Source organism: Asterias rubens (assembly GCF_902459465.1).
Source record: "Asterias rubens chromosome 8 unlocalized genomic scaffold, eAstRub1.3 super_scaffold_89, whole genome shotgun sequence".
NCBI classification, from domain to species: Eukaryota; Metazoa; Echinodermata; class Asteroidea; order Forcipulatida; family Asteriidae; genus Asterias; species Asterias rubens.
The window spans coordinates 944,134-964,141 of record NW_022985693.1 but is presented as its reverse complement, the minus strand read 5'-3'; the positions used below and the strand labels follow the sequence as shown (position 1 = coordinate 964,141).

The 20,008-nt window shown below is 38.3% G+C and overlaps 1 protein-coding gene and 1 long non-coding RNA gene across 4 annotated transcripts; one reads left to right on the top strand and one right to left on the bottom strand.

Annotated features, from left to right (window-relative positions):
- Positions 1-152: 152 nt before the first annotated feature.
- Positions 153-14,670, bottom strand: LOC117305572 (ATP-dependent DNA helicase Q5-like). 3 transcript variants are annotated; one of them, XM_033790452.1, is made up of 16 exons: positions 14,520-14,670; positions 11,341-11,574; positions 10,251-10,891; positions 9,875-10,092; positions 9,102-9,279; positions 8,574-8,659; positions 7,789-8,025; positions 7,302-7,440; positions 6,758-6,791; positions 6,210-6,268; positions 5,440-5,531; positions 4,727-4,823; positions 3,867-3,968; positions 2,500-3,225; positions 1,290-1,620; positions 153-596 (listed from the first exon to the last, which is right to left on the bottom strand). In XM_033790452.1, the coding sequence occupies exons 2-16, from the start codon at positions 11,558-11,560 to the stop codon at positions 502-504; spliced, it is 3,255 nt and encodes a 1,084-aa protein (XP_033646343.1). In that variant the 5' UTR covers positions 11,561-11,574; positions 14,520-14,670; the 3' UTR covers positions 153-501. The 3 variants fall into 3 exon arrangements, with proteins under 3 accessions (XP_033646343.1, XP_033646344.1, XP_033646345.1); XM_033790453.1 differs by having other exon boundaries at positions 1,290-1,617; XM_033790454.1 differs by having other exon boundaries at positions 10,251-10,858.
- A 1,504-nt stretch (positions 14,671-16,174) lies between these two features.
- Positions 16,175-18,519, top strand: LOC117305574. Its single transcript, XR_004520702.1, has 3 exons — positions 16,175-16,322; positions 17,308-17,400; positions 17,832-18,519. It is a non-coding gene; the product is annotated as an uncharacterized LOC117305574 (long non-coding RNA).
- Positions 18,520-20,008: the final 1,489 nt, after the last annotated feature.

Sequence of the window (20,008 nt, the reverse complement as noted above, 5' to 3'; positions counted from 1 at the left end):
GTGTGCTTTCTGATGCTTGATTTTGAGACCTCAAGTTCTAAACTTGAGGTCTCGAAATAAAATTCGTGGAAAATTACTTCTTTCTCGAAAACTATGGCACTTCAGAGGGAGCTGGTTCTCACAACGTTTTATACTATCAACCTCTCCCCATTACTGGTAATAAAGAAAGGTTTTGTGATGATAATTATTTTGAGTAATTACCAATAGTGTCCACTGCCTTTAACAAACGAGGACTGAAGTTAGTTGAGATTGTTTGATTCCTGACCCTGATTTATGTTTGCAGTTTCTAATAATGACTCATCGTGAAATTAGTTTATATAAACATAAATAAAAGTATCAAATCAATTAGTCTATTATATCTTTTTCATAGAGTAATACTTATGTAACATGCTTATGTTGATAAGAAAGCATTTTGACAGCTTCAGTTGCTGAACATGGTTTAATCCAGTCTTAGTCAATGCTTCTCTTTGAATAAAGAAACAAGAATGACATGCTGAATCATCATTTGCTTGGCATTGGAGGTAGTTCACTTTCAGAGTTACACATGGCATGTTCCCTGAAGTAATATCGGACAAGTCTCTTGGCCTTGTCTTTCACTGTGAAGTAGAAATAAAAACACACAAAAAACCGAGTAAGAATTTGTGTGAGCGGAGTTAATTATTTGAGTGAGTGATTCGTTTGGGGAAGCAGGGAAACGGCTTATGCTGATTGCTTCATCAACATTTTCCGTGGTCTTACTCTTATCACAATGAAACCCCCGACTTTACGACAGAAAAACTACAAAGGTCCTCATAAATAGCTCAGAGAATATGAGGGATATTTTAAAAACAAGGCATGTTTTCCAATACCTTGTGTCCCTCTTGGTACAGGTGAAATAAAGCGAAGTATGGTAGGTGCATGCATGTGCAGACTACACAATGGAGTGTCGAGTAGATATTTCCATCAGTCGTCTGGTCATAATTAACTGCCCCACCCTAAGTCAGTTCAGAAAAACTTGGCATTCAGCGTGAAGTAGTTAAAATGTTGCTCCAAAGATTGTCAGCAGAGTGAATCCAAACCACTGCATACACATTGTGACATTTCAACAACTACATGTACATCAGAGCCCAATCTCATAGAGCTGCTTAAGCACAAAAAGTAGCCAAACTACCACATCACAAGTACAATTTGTGACTGGTTTCCTGCTCATTTTTGCTTAGCAAAAAAAAGTTAAGCAATGTTCTCTGCTTAAGCAGCGCTACGAAATTGGACCCTGAAGTCAGTTTAACTTTTAGAACATTTGAACTTACATGATCGCTTGCTGATCCCCTCAGCTACTGTGATTTGATGAGCAAGACGTTTTGCAAGCATCTTAAAAAGGTCCTTGGAAGCAAACTTATTATTTTTGTAATGAGGCGTCAAGTATTTAACCACAGCATCTGCTGCTGTTCTCCGGAGATCTGTTCCAATTAACTTTCTGTGTTTCTCCATTGCTTCTTCTGACATCTCCTTGTCTACAATACTGGGGTCAAAGGTGACTGATTTCTTCAACTTTTTGTCATTGTTTGTGTTGTTATCCTCAGTAGGGGTTGGGCAGTCTTCATCTAATACTTTGGGTCTTTTCTCAGGGTTGGCAACCTGCTGATAAGAGAAACACATTTGAAAGTTTCAAAAATAGATAGCAAAGTCTCTGTTTTCAAGGTGCATTTGTGTTCTTAAGAAATGCACTTACAGGAACACGTTGCCTTGGATCAGACGAGTTGGTCTATAAAAAAGCGTTTGAAACCGTTTGTTATGAAATGTATATGGTTGGAAAATTGTTTTAAAAGTAGAATATAATGATCCACACAAGTATCACTCAAAATTGCACAGTTTTCATCTTACGTCGCGAATTAACACGGTCGGCCATTTATGGGAGTAAACTTTTTTTTGCCCTTTGCCCATAAATGGCCGACCGTGTTAGTCGACGAGTTAAAATGAAAACCACGCAATTTTGAGGCATATTTGTGTAGATCATTGTATTCTACTTTTACAACATCTTTCTAACCATATCAATTTTATAACAACGGTTACAAACGCTTTTCAAAGACCAACTCGACCGATCCAAGGCAACGTGTTCCTTTAACCAGTTTTGCTTCTTGCTCTGGGTGGAGCATTAAGCTGTCAGTCCCATGTTTTTGGTCATGCTTTTGGTCATGCAGATCCAAGTAAGGCACGATACTTGGGTTCTTGGAAAAAGGAAGTAGGAACATTTTCCATGGGCAAAATTTCTTAATAATGCCTGCCCAGAAAACTGTTTGCCTTGGTCTTTTTGGCATGATCTGGCAGCATAATGCGCCACTTCACCTTGTATTCCTTGCAAGGCGTTGTTGCTCAATCTCACAAACTTTGATGTTTCAGTGCCAGGAGATTCGTTTACAGACATAGCAATGAAATACTAAGTGAGAATCATTTAAGAACTAGAACATGACTTAATTTACTATCTAGCAACAGTGTTACATTTACCAAGTATGTACATACCATGGTGTTGAAGTCACATGATCTTTTCCTGGAAGATGTCAACTGCTGTTTACTGTCATCTTCGTCCATGGTAATAGATGAAGTGAATCCATCAGGTGATGCTGTGTTAATGCCATTGGAGGGACTAGTAGTATCTTGGTCATCAATCAGCAGTTGACTATCAGTTTCAATGTGATCTGTAGCATGGCTGTCATTCAATGGATCAGAAGGAAGTGCCTCATCCTTAACCATGGTAGTTTCTTCTAACTGTATTTCACTTGTTGTTGACTCATTTGATTCAGTCTCCAACTTTGGCATGTATAGAGTAGTTTGACCTTTCACCTTGGCTCTTGAATTCCATAAGCCTTGAGAGAGGAGTGCAGAAACTTTTTGGAATCCAGATAGTGTAATGTTGTCTGGTTGTATTGAGCCAGTACGCAAAGCTGAGTGTTTACTGGAAACTGACTCTGTGTCATCACAGAATACTGGTCGAGTAATGGAAGCACCTGATTGGCTGGCAAGAAGAGATGAAACTGTTTGGAAGCCAATAAACTTTTTATCATCGGAGGCACTCTGAGATAGAGTTGATGACTGCGTATCTATACAAGACGATACAGCAGTAAAAGGTTGTGTTTTACTCCCTTTACAGAAGTCGTTGATACGTTGATTTATTGATAAGTCAGATGAACTGGCAAGTAGAGATGAAACTGTCTGGAAGCCGACAACAGCACCTAATGATGTTGACCCCTGACATCAAACAGAATCATACATTAAAAGTATGTTATACATCATTACCTTGTAAGAAAATTATGCTGAGAGCTGCAGCAAGAAGAAATCAGACACTTATAAGTATCCCCCCCCCCCAAAAAAGGGAGGCATTTTGGGACAACCTATAGCAATGAGGGATAAGAATGAGTGGCAACAAGTTCATAGACGACCGTTTAAAACCTTGCAGGGTCAGGCCTTTATCTACTCGTTTATTCTAATTCATGAATGGCCTTTTGTTAAAAAACAAAAAAATTATATTATAGACAATCTGTGACATTATGTTTCTTTTGTAAGGTTTTAATGTTTGTACATTTCTGTTTGTTTCACGTGAACTAAAAGCTACAAATTGCATTTTGCATAAGTAAATTGCCCTACAATTTGCGCGCCCATTATGCATAACCAGGAGGTCTTAAACAGCTTCAGCTATGTCTTTTTCAGCCGTTTAAACATCCCCACGTAAAGCCCGGTTCATACTTCCTGCGACGTCAAGTATGAACCGGGCTTAATATGCTCTCCACCAAATGGAATAGCGAAACTGTCTGGGGTATTAATGAATGTCAGATTAAGATATGCAAATAACAACAAACCTTTCTTTTCTTATTTCAATTTATACTTATTACCTGGTTGCTGGAAGTGTCATCTATTGATTCCTTGTGTTGTTGCTCTTGTAAGAATACTTCATGAAGCATGCACTCTTTGGTAGATTTCTTAATACTGCTCACCTACATCATTAAAACCAATCACAACAAACCATGAACAGAATTACATCTAGAAATACATTGCAGTTACATTTATCCACAAATGCTTTACTCAATTCAATTTCAAAGATTTTTTTAACAGATTTTGTAGCGAAGTAGACACAGTTTGTTTACAAACTACCTCTTGAAACTAGTCCGATGGCTTCACCCATGTTTACATCGAATTCCATTCAACTTGACAATAATCAGTTACAAAGAGTTTTAAATGGTCAAACTATAAACCAAGTAGAACTTGTAGAAAACAGCCCTTAAACAATTGAGTAAATAAGCAAAGAAAAAAACACCACCAAATGTTTAAAACAATCTCTGGAGACCTATTATACATATATTGACTGGTAATAAGGTACGTCTATACCCCTGAGGGACTTTAAGTGACCAGACGAGGGACCTATTTCCCAGGGCTGAAGGCCGGGGGAAATAGGTCCCTCTTCTGGTCACTCACAGGCCCGAGGGGGGATAGACGTGCACTAGCTACCAAATTATGCCAGTCAATATGTGTTTTATAACACATCTCGGTCTAAAATGTAAAATATGAAAAGAAATTTGGAAAAGAAAGAAAGTTTTTTTAGTTGCTGTTCATGGTTCACGTTAAGAGAGGGTGCTGTAACCAGTCCCTCTTTTAAAAGACTAGTGCCCGGCGGGCACTATTCCTGCAAAACACGCGTGCTTGGTGATCAGACTATAATATTAGTTCAACAGAGAGAGAGACAGATGAATCTTACCTGACCAAGAATCTTGGCTTTATACATGTTACTCTGTCTAGATACTTTGAACATCTCATGTTCAACATCTATAGCTTTACAATGTGGCTCCCATTCACTGCAATCAAACAATATCAACTCTTAATAAAACACTCATTCTGTTCATTTTGATCATACATATAATCAGGTTGAAAGCCACAGTGTAAGATTAATAATAATAATAATACTTGGTTCTTATATAGCGCTTTATCACACCCCTAAGGAGCGTATCAAAGCACACAGTATTTTTTCTGCAAAGAATGTGGACCTTTGATTTGAAGTATGAGACCTATTCCTTTAAGCACAGTGTAATGGTTAACAAGGTGCTGCGGCAGCACAAAGTGCAGCCAATCAAACAAGGAACATCGGGAAAAATCCCTTCTCTTTTCGATATAAAGTGCACTGGGTTCTTTTTTGTGCCTTACACAACACACATGACCAACGGCTTTACATCCCATCCGAAGGACAAAGCAATGGTTAAGTGTCACCACTGGGACTCGAACCCACACTCTGCTGATCAAAAACACCAGAGTTTGAATTTAGTGCTCTTAACCGCTCAGCCACGATCACTCATTCTGCGAACCCAGCCTCAATTTGATTGTGCATAATCAAGTTGAAGATAGTGTCCTGTTAATCAAAGCCCTTTGCCCTAAAACTGCATATATAGTTCATAATTTTTTTAAATGAAAAATTACCTTGCTGCTAATTTGCCTTCATTTTCCTTCCAGTAATCTCTAAAGTTATCCTTTAGTGCTTTCTCGATCAGCATCAAACAATGTTCTCTGGACTGCAAAAGGAAATAAAGTTAAGAATGCTTTCTCAATCAATATCAAACAGTGCTCTCTTATTATATGGTTTATTGTTTGTTTTATCTAATTTATTTTCAGTAGTATATTATTAAGTTTCAGTATAGCAACCTCCAGGATGAGCAAACCCCGGTACCATTGTGTCATACACATCCATTCAGAAATGTTGTATGGGTGTTCACCGTCTCTTATGTAACTACGCAAAAGCTTGCCCCTAATCATGTGGCGTAGCAACTGTCTCGATAGTCCAAGGAATTAAAATGTAAGCGGTGCATTGTAACAAAGCGAGTCATTGTACCAGACATTATTCATTGTACCAGACATTATTCATTGTACCATACTTATTGCTTGCGGACAGTTGAGAGTAAGAACAGGAAATACTGCAAAGCAAAAATAAACAAATAAACAAACAAACAAACAAAAAGTAACAGCAGTTTGGCTGTTGCCCGAACACCTAATTAATAAATAGACTTTTGGGGTTGAACAAAGAATTGACTAGTGTGGGACTCGAACCAATGACCTCCGGATTAACACGCCGGTGCTCTAACAACTGAGCTATCTAGCCTTATGGTGGCCCTATTTTGTCAATATCTTTGTTGGAGGTGCCATATAATAAATAGACAGCAATATAACTACCAGAGATAAAGTTAATATTGTACCTTGACAGTGAGAGCAGGAATCTTGCTGCTAGATGCATCCCTCAATGGACAGTCAGCATCTGAAATAACAGGGTCATGTATTAACATTTACTTGTAATAACTTCATTTACATCTGATTACTCAATCAAGCAGTCAAATGTTATTTCTAGAGCGCCAAAATCAAATGTTTGCTTAAAGGATATGGGGCACAGTTGAATGGTTAGTAAGCCTGTTGAAACAGGGGAGCTGTAAGGAGTGTCTTGAATAAGGTAAGTGAACTGGCACTTCTAATTTGACTGGTAGATTATTCCACATTTTGAGGCCATATACTGAGAATGATCTCTCTGCAAAAGTTGAACAGTGAGTTCTTGGCACAACAAAAAGGGAACAAGAGGTAGACGTTTTTGTTGAGATCTCAATTGTAGCATGTCTGTGATTTATCCAGGGGCTTGTTTATGTTACGCGTTATACATTAGTATCATTCTGTATATATATCACGAACAAATGACGAGAACAAATGTCTTCGAAAATAAAAGAGAAATCAGAAAGAAAGAGCATTTGATCCTAACCTGGTTGAATAAATTCACTTGTCTTGAGTTGGTGCTGTGAAGGGAAAAGGTACAATAACTTATGTTTATATCAACTCATATTCACTTGGGATTGGACAACCTACCGAGAACTAATGTAATATGTATTCTTTCTTGTACATACTGTATATCTACTTGATCAAAACAACCAATAATTATGAATACTCATCAAAATTTGACAATTTATTGATTAAATTTCTGTAAGAAAATGAGACAAAATGAAAATCTTAGCCTTAAATACAGCCTTGCAAAAACACAATCTAGAGTAGTTAGTTATCGCTCAAGCTGCAAGGAAGTTTTTGACAAGTTGCATTCTTCAATATGTAACTGTAAACAATAGTTTGCAACTGCTTAAATACATGGTGTAGCATACAACATAGTCAGTTGTATGTCACTAAACACAAGTCAATAGTTCATCATGATTTATTACAATGAGCCAATAAAGTAGACTCAAGAAAGGTCCAAAGAAGGGTACAAGAAAGTGAAGGAGATACAAATGAGGCACAAGTTCAATGGGACTACATACCTTTTTTCTCTTTTCAAATTCTGCTTTGATCATACTGGTTCGTTCTCTTGCTGCTGCTCTATCATCATCACTATCAGCGTCTTCATTATCACTACCATCCCAAGCAGCTTTAGAACCACTACACTTACTCTCATAAAAACTATTCAATCAAACAAATACATGGAGTCAATAATCCAATAGTCAGGAGCTGAGCATCAAAGTCAACATAAATAGTCAGGTTAATAACATCTTTAGCTACCGGGCAATCTCAGTGGTCTAGTTGGTAAGACATTTGCTCTAGATTGGCAAAGGTCGTGGGTTTGAATCCTCCAGTAGTTCTATGCCTGTGTTCACATAACTTGAGAAAGTACCAAGTATATAGTGCTTACACACACAACTGGTGTGAGGGTAAAACTAAATATTCTATTCTTTGTTTCAAACTTAACATTTACTATATCCCTTGATTGGTTGAACTTGAGAGAAGGAGAGAAGCATCTATGGTTTATACCTATCAGCCCCGTAGCGTCCTCCACCATACAACTCCTTGTCTGCTTTACCCTTAGTATCTTTCTTGATGCAAGTCCGACCTGATTGATCCACCTTCTTCTTAGAGTTGGACATCACACCTCGCTTTAGATACTCCAGTTGTTTACTAACTTCACTCGGCGTTGTACAAACATCACAAGAACTGTTACAGTCTGGTGGGCTATCTCCAAAGAATTGGGTGATTCCAAGATGGCGACATCTAAAGAGAATTTATATCAGTATTAAATGAGAGTCAAAAGAAAACTGTTTGCAAGTAAGATTTGAAACTTTGCATGTTGGAAGTATAACTAAGAGAGATTTGCGGTTACACCATGTGAATGTCTGTGGTGAGAAGTGTTGGTTCTGAAAATCTAAATACTACTTAAAAGAGACATTCAAATGGCGTTACCTTTCTTGTTTACAAGTAGCTGGAGTGCTAAGAGAGGTTCAAGAAATAAGCATCTTCTTATAAAGTAGAGAGTGTCTTCTCTACAATGCAAGAAAATTTCTTATAACACACTTGATTGCACAACTAGCGTTATAACAGGATGGATAGGAAATAAGAAGAAATGTTCAGTTTAAGATGTGGGAGGGAAACCTTAAATGGGGAAAACCCACGCTATCAGGTAGGGACTGAAAACCCAATCAACATGCAAAGCTCTGGTCTGAGGTTGCATACGAACCAGGGGCCACAGAGGTGAAAGGCAAGGAAAGAAACCACTGAGCAAACCTGATCCCAAACAGATACAGACAAATCTTTCGACTTACTCTTCACTTTCACAGAACTTAACAAGACACTCAAAACTCTGAATGCTGGCCTTGCCGAACTTAGATTGACAAGCTTTCTTCTCCGGCTGAAAATTAATGACAAAAAGAAACAACATTGCGTATCAAACTGCAGTTTATTTGCATATCACAGTCAAAGTATCAAACATAAACTTTGGGGTGAATCTAAAGAACTGGGCCAAATTTCATGGTTCTGCTTACTGAAAGCAAAGAATCGGTGCTTACGGAAGCAGGGAATTCCGCGCTTATATCAAGCATATTTCACTGGTTAGCTGGGAATTTTTGCTTGTAAATAAGCGTACTACATGCTACTAGGCATTCCTCACTTCGGAGCTAGCATAGCAATTGGGCACTTGTGCAGTAAGTGCAGAATGGTGATTGTAAGCGCAGTATTCAGCAGTGAAATGAAAGCAGAGCCATGAAATTGGGCCCTATATACTACAGGGGTAAATGGAACGACACCTTCATATGTTTTCAAGAAAGTCCAATTTCCACACAGTGATAACTTACTGACTTTAGTCTTGCCTTTGATTTCAACATCTCTTGCGTAATGAGGTAGGCAACTTTGTTACGCTCATCTCTAGAGTAATAGAGACGGCAATACGCACGACGACCGTCTCGACCAGCTCTTCCTGATTCTTGATAAAATCCGGCCATGGATTTAGGAATGTTGAAATGGGCAACAAACCTACAATGACAAATAGTATAAAGAACTGATCAGTTATGCAGTTATGCTTCATCAAATAGTAACAAACTTTAAATTAATTAAAACATACGCATTTTAAACCCTAGGCAAAGATGGAAGAAGACTTCTCTTGATATCGAGTAGTAGCAATACTACACCAAGCTCCATGCACATTGTAATGGATTAATGATGGGTAATTACTTGTGGTTTGTTGTGCCAGAGCGGTCTAGATCACCAGACTCAAGCTCTGGTATTGTCAGTAGTAGAGTGTAGGTTCAAATCCCGGTCATGACACTTGTGCCCTTGTTCAAGGCACTGAACCATAACTGCTTTGTAAAAAGTTGTAAATGAAGTGCATTTTGCTCTACCAGCCAGGCTCATATGTGGATGATACCCATGCCTACATCCTTACAGATGGAGGGGATAACCCTGATTCATCCCCAGGAGTAGGTGGCAGTTGATTTGGGTTGATTGCCCAAATCCGTTATGCGTAGCCCTCTTTTTGAAGTGGCCATCCAAAGCCTTGTGATGTTAGGCATCTCTCACAAAAGAAACCAATTTAAAGTAAAACTGGTAACACTTGATAGCAAAAACTCACCTAACAGTTGCTTTATCCACACCCATTCCAAAACTAACAGTAGCAACTATCACTGGTACCCTGCCTTCAACCCAATCATTTTGAACCCGTAAGCGGTGAGCTGGTTTCAATCCAGCATGATATGCTTCAGAACATAGACCAAGACGAGAAAGACGATTAGCAACTGCAGAACATGCATCTCTTGTACGACAGTAGATGATGCCACAACCATCACTACCCTAGAAAACAAGATGAGAAATACAACTCAACCACTCAGTTTAAGACAAATGTAAGATGATTAGCTACTGCAGAACATGCATCTCTTGTGAGACAGTAGATGATGCCACAGCCGTATCTTAACAATTTCAGAATGCATAAATCAACATTAGTGGCTTACCCCTTCCGCGTTATCATTTTCTAGAACCTTCGTAGCAAAGTCCTTCAAATCTTGAATTGGTTCCTCTAACAGATCTTTGAAGATAACATCATAGAATAAGTTCTGTCTGAAACAACTTGCTTTGAAGATGGCAACAGGTTGATGTAGCTTTAAGGAATCAAGAATATCCTTTTGAACGTGTTGTGTAGCTGTTGCTGTTAAAGCTACACAAGGTACATCAGGGAATTTAGAACGTAAGTTACCAAGTTTGAGGTAATCTGGTCGAAAGTCATGCCCCCATTGTGAGACACAATGTGCTTCATCAACCACTATCAATGAAAGGAGTTTGCGAGATGCTAAGGAACGACATATAGACTGGAAGTTAGTTGTAGCTGCGAGCTCAGGAGTAATGTAAAGTAGCTTGAGTCTTGGCTTCTTGCTTGAGATGTCTGCTAGGATCGCTAGTCTCTTCTCACCCTGTATCTGTGAATTCAACGTCTCAGAAGGAATCTTCATCTTGTCCAGATGCTCAAGCTGATCTTGAATTAAAGCAAGAAGTGGTGAAACAACTAATGTGATTCCTGCTCGCACTAATGATGGAAGCTGATAGCACAAAGATTTACCAGATCCTGTTGGCATGGAAACGAACACATCTTTTTTACCTGTGAAATAAATCAAAGGAAGTATTTTTACTTTAAAATCCAAATTCAAAGAAATAATTTTATAGTTGTTGAATTCCTACTCAGTAGTTCTCTCATTGGATGATGCTGATGTACAAGAAGCTGTGTACTGTGAAGCTACACTGGCAATGCCTCAAATCATGGGTGATGAGCGTTCCGCCCAGCCAAACTTTCTTAATTTTGCATAATTTACATACAGTTTAATATAAATATATTTAGCCTCCTCAGATTAAAATAAATTAACATGAAATCAGCTGGAGTTCTTTTACACCATTGCAGATATTTTGTATTGTTTTGTCGCACCATTTGGCAAGGTGTTGCAGCCATTCCGTCGCTGTTTCTAATGGGATTTGCAAAGATGATCACCGCTAAGGTTGAACCCTGTCATAATGTTGATTATTTTTGTTTTGGATGGCTTTGTGCGACTTTACCTTCTGTGATTGTTTCTACAGCCTGTTGTTGCAATTTACTCTTGAAGTGTTCATGCTTGAAAACTGTCTGCAATGTATTCTGCACTGGATTACAGCTAGATCCAACATTACAATCTGCCTGGCTTGATGGATTCTCTTTGACCACTGGACCTGGACGGATGAAGTTTGTAATTTTCTGGCTTTGTACATTTTTACTGGACTTCTTGGCTGCCTTAGGCATCACTTCAGAACTTGCTGTTTACAAAGGAAACGTAAAAGGAAAAAACAAGAGTTACTTATTTAAAATTATAGTCATAACCTTTAGGGACATGAAAAATTAGCAAGTTTATTGCTTGTGCAATGATCCAAGTCAATCCTATCCTATAACAGGTTTGTATCAGTGTGCACATCAGAAATGACGTCTGAAAGAGGGCAGTTCAATGCATCTGGATGCAGATGAACAATCTCCATAAACTTAGCCCAAAATCAATTACCATTATTCACAAGAGCAATCATATTTCTTCACCACAAATGGGTCAGTAAACCTGATGGGATGATTGAGGCAAAACAACCTGTGGACTATTAATGACACAAATAAAGTTTACCACTTTAAAAAAATGAGTAAGCTAAAGAATACAAAAATTAATAAAGATTACTATTCAAGTTATATGTCGGACGCACTGAAAATACCTTTCATCTACTTGCCCTCAACTCAATGTCAACTCCCTTGGTGCCGTCAACTCACCATCAACACCTCCAATAATATATTTAAAATCCACAAAAGAGTCATAGAATTGTAATGCATTAGCCAAAAGAGAATGTTTACTAGTTTTATGTTACATTTTGGTTATGAAATGAGTTTTGTTTATTGTGAAAAAATTATCTGTAGGCGGCAAAGATGTCGGCCGCCATCTTGCTTTTAGCTAGATACTTACTAGATCGGTAAGTTTTTGATGCAGATCGTTACAGATGGTTTTTCAAAATAGCGAAAGATTTTGATATCATACGTGCTGGGGCCAAGGATACAGAGTGGATTGGACCGATTTATGGGGCTATTGTTAAGTATAAGTGCTATTTATAAGTGCTTAATCTGACCGCTCTCCAAATAATTTTTTTTTTATTTTCAGGTTAAAATTTCAGACCTTTCGACTCGTAAGGTTTTGCCATTACAATTAATTTGTAATACAAAGCACACATAGTTTTAATAATCCTTTGGTTTTTTTGCTGATTTTGAGCATGGCCTTGTTGTTGGCGTGTTGTCGGCTTAGAACTCTCTACCATTTATTCTTCGATCTTGTCTTTGTACCATAAAATTCAAATCTCTTCTCAAAACTTATCTTATGTCACAGGGTTTCAAGGACTAATTTTGTTGTGTCTGATTTTCTTTGTTTTGTTTTTGTTTTGTTTTTGGTTTAACTGCGCCTTGAACACCCAGCAGAGTGGATATGTGCGCATTACAACTTACAAGTCTTTTTATTATTATTATTAGTTAAGACCTGACTACTTCTAGAAACTATAAGGCTCCCCCGTGACCGTGAGCCTTATAGGGGTCTAACATTATGGACCTCCTTAACGTTCTACGTTTTTAAAATCGGCGTTGATAGATGACAGTTTTACGCCCGTTCGCCATCAATAACTAAATTTTCCTTTGTACTACAAACCCAAAACTTATCACACACACTTAATATACATTTGTGATGCTTGTATTGCGTGTACGCTCACAATCAACTGGCGGAGAATCATTAAAAGATGGCAGCGCCCATGAACGAGTCACGTTAAATGTAATTTTTGTACACGTTTTTGGGGGGCAATTTTCAAATCATCACATCTGGACAAAGTCATCATTTGGTAAGCCCTGTCTCCGTCATGTGTCATAGTAATTCTACAAATGTTAGGAATAAAACGAAGAACGTTGGTTGGAGTAGTGTAGGATTTTTCTAAAATGGGAGAAGTTTGCAATCAAACTACCACGCATTTTGCGACCTTGGAAAACTTAGTGTTTTAGACATGTATCGAAGGTGGGCTGTAATGGCGACAGTGATGAGACCGATGTTAAAAAAGCGGAGCTTTTGGGCGTGATCGGTCAATCTGCGCGATCGGTCGATCGCGCTGCACTATTGAAAGATCAATTAAGATCAATTGGTCGCGCAGCAATCGGTCGATCGCGCAACAATTGGTCGATCGCGCAATGAACATCTTTGCGCGATTGACCGATCGCGCTACGAGTATTTTTTCCCGTTATCAGCCGATCGCGCAGGAAAGGCTTTGCGCGATCTACTGATCGTTCAGGAATGGGTTTGCGCGATTGACCGATAGTGCAAAAAAAATTTGCGAGATCTACCGATCAGGTAAACCATTCCTGGGGGCGATTTCTCAAAGCAATAAAATTCATTGCAAGACAAATTTTCAGTATCACCATAGTGATTTATATTGTGACATCACACTTTAGTTAGCAACTACGATTGATTTGAAGTTACGATCAATCTTACATCTCTGTGAACATCGGCCGATCGCGCCAAACAATTCCTGCACAATCGGCCGATCGCGCAAAACCATTCCTGCACAAGCGGCCGATCGCTCAAAACCATTCCTGCACAATCGGCCGATCGCGCCGAGCCATTCCTGCACGATCGGTTGATCGTGCATGTTTGTTGCCGAATGTTGCGCGATCGACCGATTGTTGCGCGATCAACCGATTGTTGCGCGATATACCGATTGTTGCGCGATTGACCGATTGCTGCGCGACCAATAGATATTTCAATAGCGCAGTGCGATCGGCCGATAGCGCAGCGTGATCGATTGATCGCGCAGATTGACCGATAGCGCTCAACAGAGCCAAACAGCTCAACAAGAAGATGGGCTAAAACTTTTGGGTGTGTGTAGTACGTATACTAAATAAGTACAAAGGAAATTTTAGTTATTTGATTTGATGGCGAACGGTCGAAAAACTTTCATCTGTCAACGCCGATTTTAAAAACGTATAGCGTTTAAGGAGGTCCAAAATATTAGACCCCTATATAAGGCCAAGGCTCACGGGGAGCCTTATACTAATAGTTTCTAGAAGTAGGACCCGACCTCCTTTTTCAGTCTTCACTTTTGCTGACCTGACGTCTTGAATGAAGTTGAACTTTGTCTTTACCCCACCCGATTATCAGATTACAGGATTAGGGCTTTACTTTAGGCAGGCAAAGTTTACTTACTCTGTTATTTTATTCAAGTCGAGTGTTGTTTACAAGATCTTCTTGGACTGGATTCTGTCAAATTTCAAATTAAACTTCAATTTTCTGTCACAAAAGCATCAGAAAGCTCTTGTTTGTCAGTTGAACGACGATATTGCAAACCACGTCTGCATCATTTTGTGCATGTTTTTTAGTAATAGTCTGGTGCACAATATATGGATAAAGCCAAATGTGTTTGTTGAGTACTTAATCAGGGTATGATACACTTGGAGCCGTCAAAGGAGGGCGCGCTTAAATTTGATGACACCCCCCCCCCCCCCCAACAACACACAGTACACACGGCTGGGTTTTTAATGCAAGTTTTGCTGCATTACTAAGAAGAATTCTCTTATGAGAATAATTTACAAAAAACATAAATATCAAGACGGATGTGGGCATGGAAATGTGAGCATGTAAAATGGTTGTACTGGTAAATGATTATCATCTCTATTTCATCAACCAGGAAGGAGAAATAAAAATGTTTTGACTACTTGTCTTGTTTAGACGTAGACAAGCTTTCAATTCAATGATCATGCATTGGTCCACAGCATTTATATCAGGCATGTAAAATAAAGGTTCTAAGTTCGCCCAAAGCATGGCTTCCTCCATAAAAAGGTCTGAAATGGGTTGTATTTCTATGGGTTGTGCCCCTATAGCGCTCTAATCTCATGGATGGACAGAAGTGTTTGTTCATTGGGTGCGTTCATGTAGCTTCCCTGGGTCGACCCCGGTGTGTGACAGGGTTTTTTTCCAGGACAAATGTGGGTAATTTTCTGCACACGTTCATCCTGGAGAAAAAAACCGCCGCACACCAGGGTCGACCTGGGGAAGCTTAACGAACGCACCCTTTAATTAACGGTCCCAATAAATAGCGCCCTACTCTTACAGTTCGGTAAATCAGGGACACCATGACGTCATCCTTACACAACCTCGCTTTGGCGGTCACCCGCGTCTTCGATCGTGCTCACAATATTTTCGCTTCTCCCGCTTGAACCCCCTCCCATCATTCTGCTTTGTTGCATGTTTGCTTGTAAGAAAAATGTAGACACTGAAGCAATTTGTGAATAAACATTGTTTATTCATTAAAAATATTCAACAATGTTTGATCCATTTTTGTATGCATGTTTTTGTCTTTGGTGGGAGAATACTCCATGAATTTTGAGGCAGTATGTCCAAAGTAAAACAATATTTATTTCCCTTCCCAAAATTCCAACACAGTGAGTGCCCTTGTGTTTCATGATTGTTTTGCTATTTACCAAAAAGTTTCTAATAAAAGAATTATAATTATGTGAGCATGTAAAACAATGGTTCCAACTTGGCCCAAAATGGCACTAGTTCTCTAATAATGGTGCCCCTAAATAGCGCTCTCATTGGACAGAAGTGTTAAGTCTATTAATTAACGGTCCCAATAAATAGCGCCCTCTTACAGTTCAGTAAACCAGGGACATCATGACGTCATTACACAACCTCTACACTTGGTGGTCGACCCGTATTTCCGATCGTGCTCACGATTATTGCTTCCCGCTCGACCCCCTGAGGTTTTTTTAACGGTCCCCTTATATACCTCCCTCTACGGTTGGACTTGTTTCTTATTACCGCCCCCCCCCCCCCCGATGACCCGATGACGTCACTTTCATAATGAAAAAACTTTTTTCGGGCGGCCGCCATTTAATTTCTCGGTTAAGCGAAAAAACTTGGACATTTAGCTCGTTATGACAGCTTTCAGAACTGAAAGTTTGCTCATAATTGCCTTTTGGAAAAAAGACACTGTGCTTTTGATATAAGGTAATTTATGACATGAACAAATATAGCAGTTGTTTTTCTTTTGCCTATTTTGTAAAGTGTAGGATGATGGTCATGTCATTCACACGTCAAACAAATGGCATGCTTATTTTGTGCTGCATCCTTTTCGTGAAAAAGGGCAGGTAGATATTTTAATTTCATGCTCATTTCATAGCCTCTACTGAAACTGGCATGGCCAAATTTCATGAGCTTTAATAGAGCAGAAAATACTGCTTGACAAATTCCTTTGCTAAGCTAAGTAAAAAGTAAAAAACTAAAGCTGAGTGATCAGTGAGTGGGGCACGGCAGCAGTCACACTCACATTCCAACTCACTCACTTTTTTTCACAATTATTGTATTAATTAACTGTGTAATGATATATATTTTTTGGGATCAGTGATAGCCTGACCTCCTGGCCCCGAATATAAGCCCGTGTAACTACAAGCACAAAAACTTGCTTAGCACAGAAAAACAACTGCTTAATAATATAGAAATTTAAGGTCAAGCCAAAAAACCAAACATTATTTACCATTATTGGTGGCATTGTTGTGACTAGTAGTAATAGTATTACTAGTATAGTAAGTAGTAATGCATAACAACAAACTATGAATACCCTGCTCATTTCTAGTGTTGACTGTAGGAGCAAAGATATTTGCAAGGCAGAGTTTTCTGGTAACCACCTTTATGAAATATTGACCTGTTCAGTTGTGTTAAGAACAGTTAAGCAGTACTTTCTTGTGTGTGCATAGCAAGTTTTTGTGCTCGCAGGCTTTTTATAAAAATATTTAAATCACATATAGGCTAACTTGTCTATTATTATATTATTAATCTTCAGTCACTCATACAAATTAAAATGTCAGATGTCTGTCCATGCTATCACTTAGTCTCTTTTTGTCACTTTCATTCTATTTGTCAACATGCTTTCCTTGTTTTGCATTTATATTTACTAAATAGCTATTTTTTTTTTTCAATTTACACTAATTTACAGACACAGAACGTTCGGACAGTGTGAGGTTATCTCCGAATGGGAAACTGGTGAAAACTAAATCAAGATTCATCAAAGATTCAAGACCAGCAAAAGGTATTGATGTTTCAAGTTAAAACAAGTGTTAAAACCTTTGGAAAGTGTAAAAATGTTGTACATTTTAATACACAATTACTTTTATCAGTAGGATCGTTTGTGAATGAGTCGAACTAGACTCTAGAGGAGAAAGGGGCCTAAAATTCAATTCTCAAAGCCTGTCATTTCAGAGGGTAACAAAAGGGTGAAAGGGTCAGAGGGAATGGCTATCGATGACGATTGTTGTTTTTTGTTTGTGTGTGAAGCGCAATGATCATTATTGGAATCATGTTAAAGAAGAGCTGTTTGTGTTTTCAAGCTCAATTACCAATTCTCAAGAGAAAAACAAATAATAATAATCAATAATTTTAGAGGTACTCATTAATTGATTCTTTGATCGTAAAATTTACCCCTAAATCATTTTTATTATTATTTTGTTTTTTACTCTGCAGGCAATGTTTTGTTAACCAGGGACAAGAACTCATCAGTAGGATTTGAAACTTTGCATGGTTGGAGTACCATCATGTTATGTTTGCGGTAGCACCATTTTGTAAATATCTTTTGAGTATTATGATTGTTGGTTCTGAACCAGTGGTTGAAAACCGACAGTTTGATCAGTACACTACTCAAAAAAGATGTACACCTTGTGCACACATCACCTGAAGAACCCATCTCTGGGGAACATCAGCCATCAATGCTAATGATGTTTGAATTGTATTACAAAAATACTTAATTTTAAAAACAAATTTTCCATCCTCACAGCAACAAATTAGACAAACAAACTTTTAAGTTTTGGTACTGCTGAAAAAAAACACAAGTAAGAATATAAAGCATGACCATTTTTTTAATAATTAATATGTCCTGAGTTAGAATTTAGAAAAAAAAATCACGACATGCCTATTAATTTTACCAATAACTTATTATTGTAATGTTTACATCATTATAGTTTTACCAAACTTATTTGGACTCATTCATTGAGGATTCAGGGAAAACCACATACACATCACACAAAGCTACTTTTGTCATGAACTTTATCTTTGCAACTTTCTACTTTAATATTATGTGTTGAATATTAATATGTTTGCTTGTAAGAAAATTTAAACACTGAAGCAATTTGTTAATAAAACATTGTTTTCTCATTGAAAATATTCAACAATGATTCATCAATTTTTTTGTGTTTTTTTCTGTCTTATTTTTATTTTATGGGAAAAGAATCCATGATTTTTGAGGCAAGTATGTCCAAAGTAAAACAATATTATTTTTCCCTTGCAAAAATTCCAACATAGTGAGTGCCCTTGTTTTTCATGAATGTTTTGCTACTAAAAAGTTTCTAATAAAGAATTTTCACATAAGAATTGAAGAAAAGAAAAAAAACATCAAGACGGGTGTGGGCATGAAAATGTAAGCATGTAAAAATAATTGTTTTATTGGTAATTGACTAATGGGGTAGTCAACGACAATGGTCGTTCAATCAATATTAAGTGAGAACGGAAATCATTCATATTTATTATTGACTTGTTTTCTTTGGACAATCTTTCAAACAATTCGACAGCAATAAATAAGGCAATTAGTGGAATCTCATTTGGCCATGGCCCAACGATGGCCTTAGTTTATTATCTAACGGTCCCCTTTAATAGCGCTCTCATTGGACAGAAGTGTTTAGTTTAAATTAACGGTCCCCATAAATAGCGCCTCCATCGGTTAATGTAGTCAAGTTTTGTTAACGGTCCCCATAAATAGCGCCCTCTTACGGTTCAGTAAACCAGGGACATCATGACGTCATTACACAACCTCTACACTTGGTGGTCGACCCGTATTTACGATCGTGCTCACGATTATCGCTTCCGGCTCGACCCCAGCATGCTTTGCTGCAATGTGGGGGCGATGTATGGCGCACTGTCTTTTGGAAACGAAGTTGTCGGTTCCACATACAACAAAAGGAACAAGGTTGATCTGGACGCGACTGGACGTAATATTTAGGCGGCGCTATTTAAGGGGACCGTTAGCTAAACTAACCTAACCTTAACTGAAGGGGCGCTGTTCAAGAGGACCGTTAAAAATAAACGTAAACAATGTACACATGCTGCGGAGAGTGACGGTCATGTTACATGCATGTCATGTACTGTTTGCAGGATGCATAATCAGCAGGTGCATACACCATTTTTATCTGGTTCGTGCGGATGAAAGTGGATGCTGGTCATGGTGGTTGTGGCATGGTTTGCAGGGTAAGTTTGAATAAGCAAAATGTTGAACTGTAAACATGGTTTGATCCTTTCATGACAGTTCACAGGTTGTATTGATTATTTATTCGATTGTATTGTATGTTTAGTTGTATTGCTTAATTTTGACTGGCACCCCTCCCCCCTCCGAACATTGACACAAAAACAAACAGGGAGACCATTATATCATACGGCTAGATTCGTTGTAATGGTAGCTCAACTGGCAGAGCATTCATGTGCCGGCTTGTTAATCGGGAGCCCCGGGTGGTCCAAAATACCGCGCTTGAATTATTTTCATAATTATTAGTAAAATATTAAACACATCAATTGCGAAAGAGGGGGAAAAAATTACTGAATACACAAATGCTGATTTTAAAACACAAGTATATTTTGCTCTCTTTTTATACGAT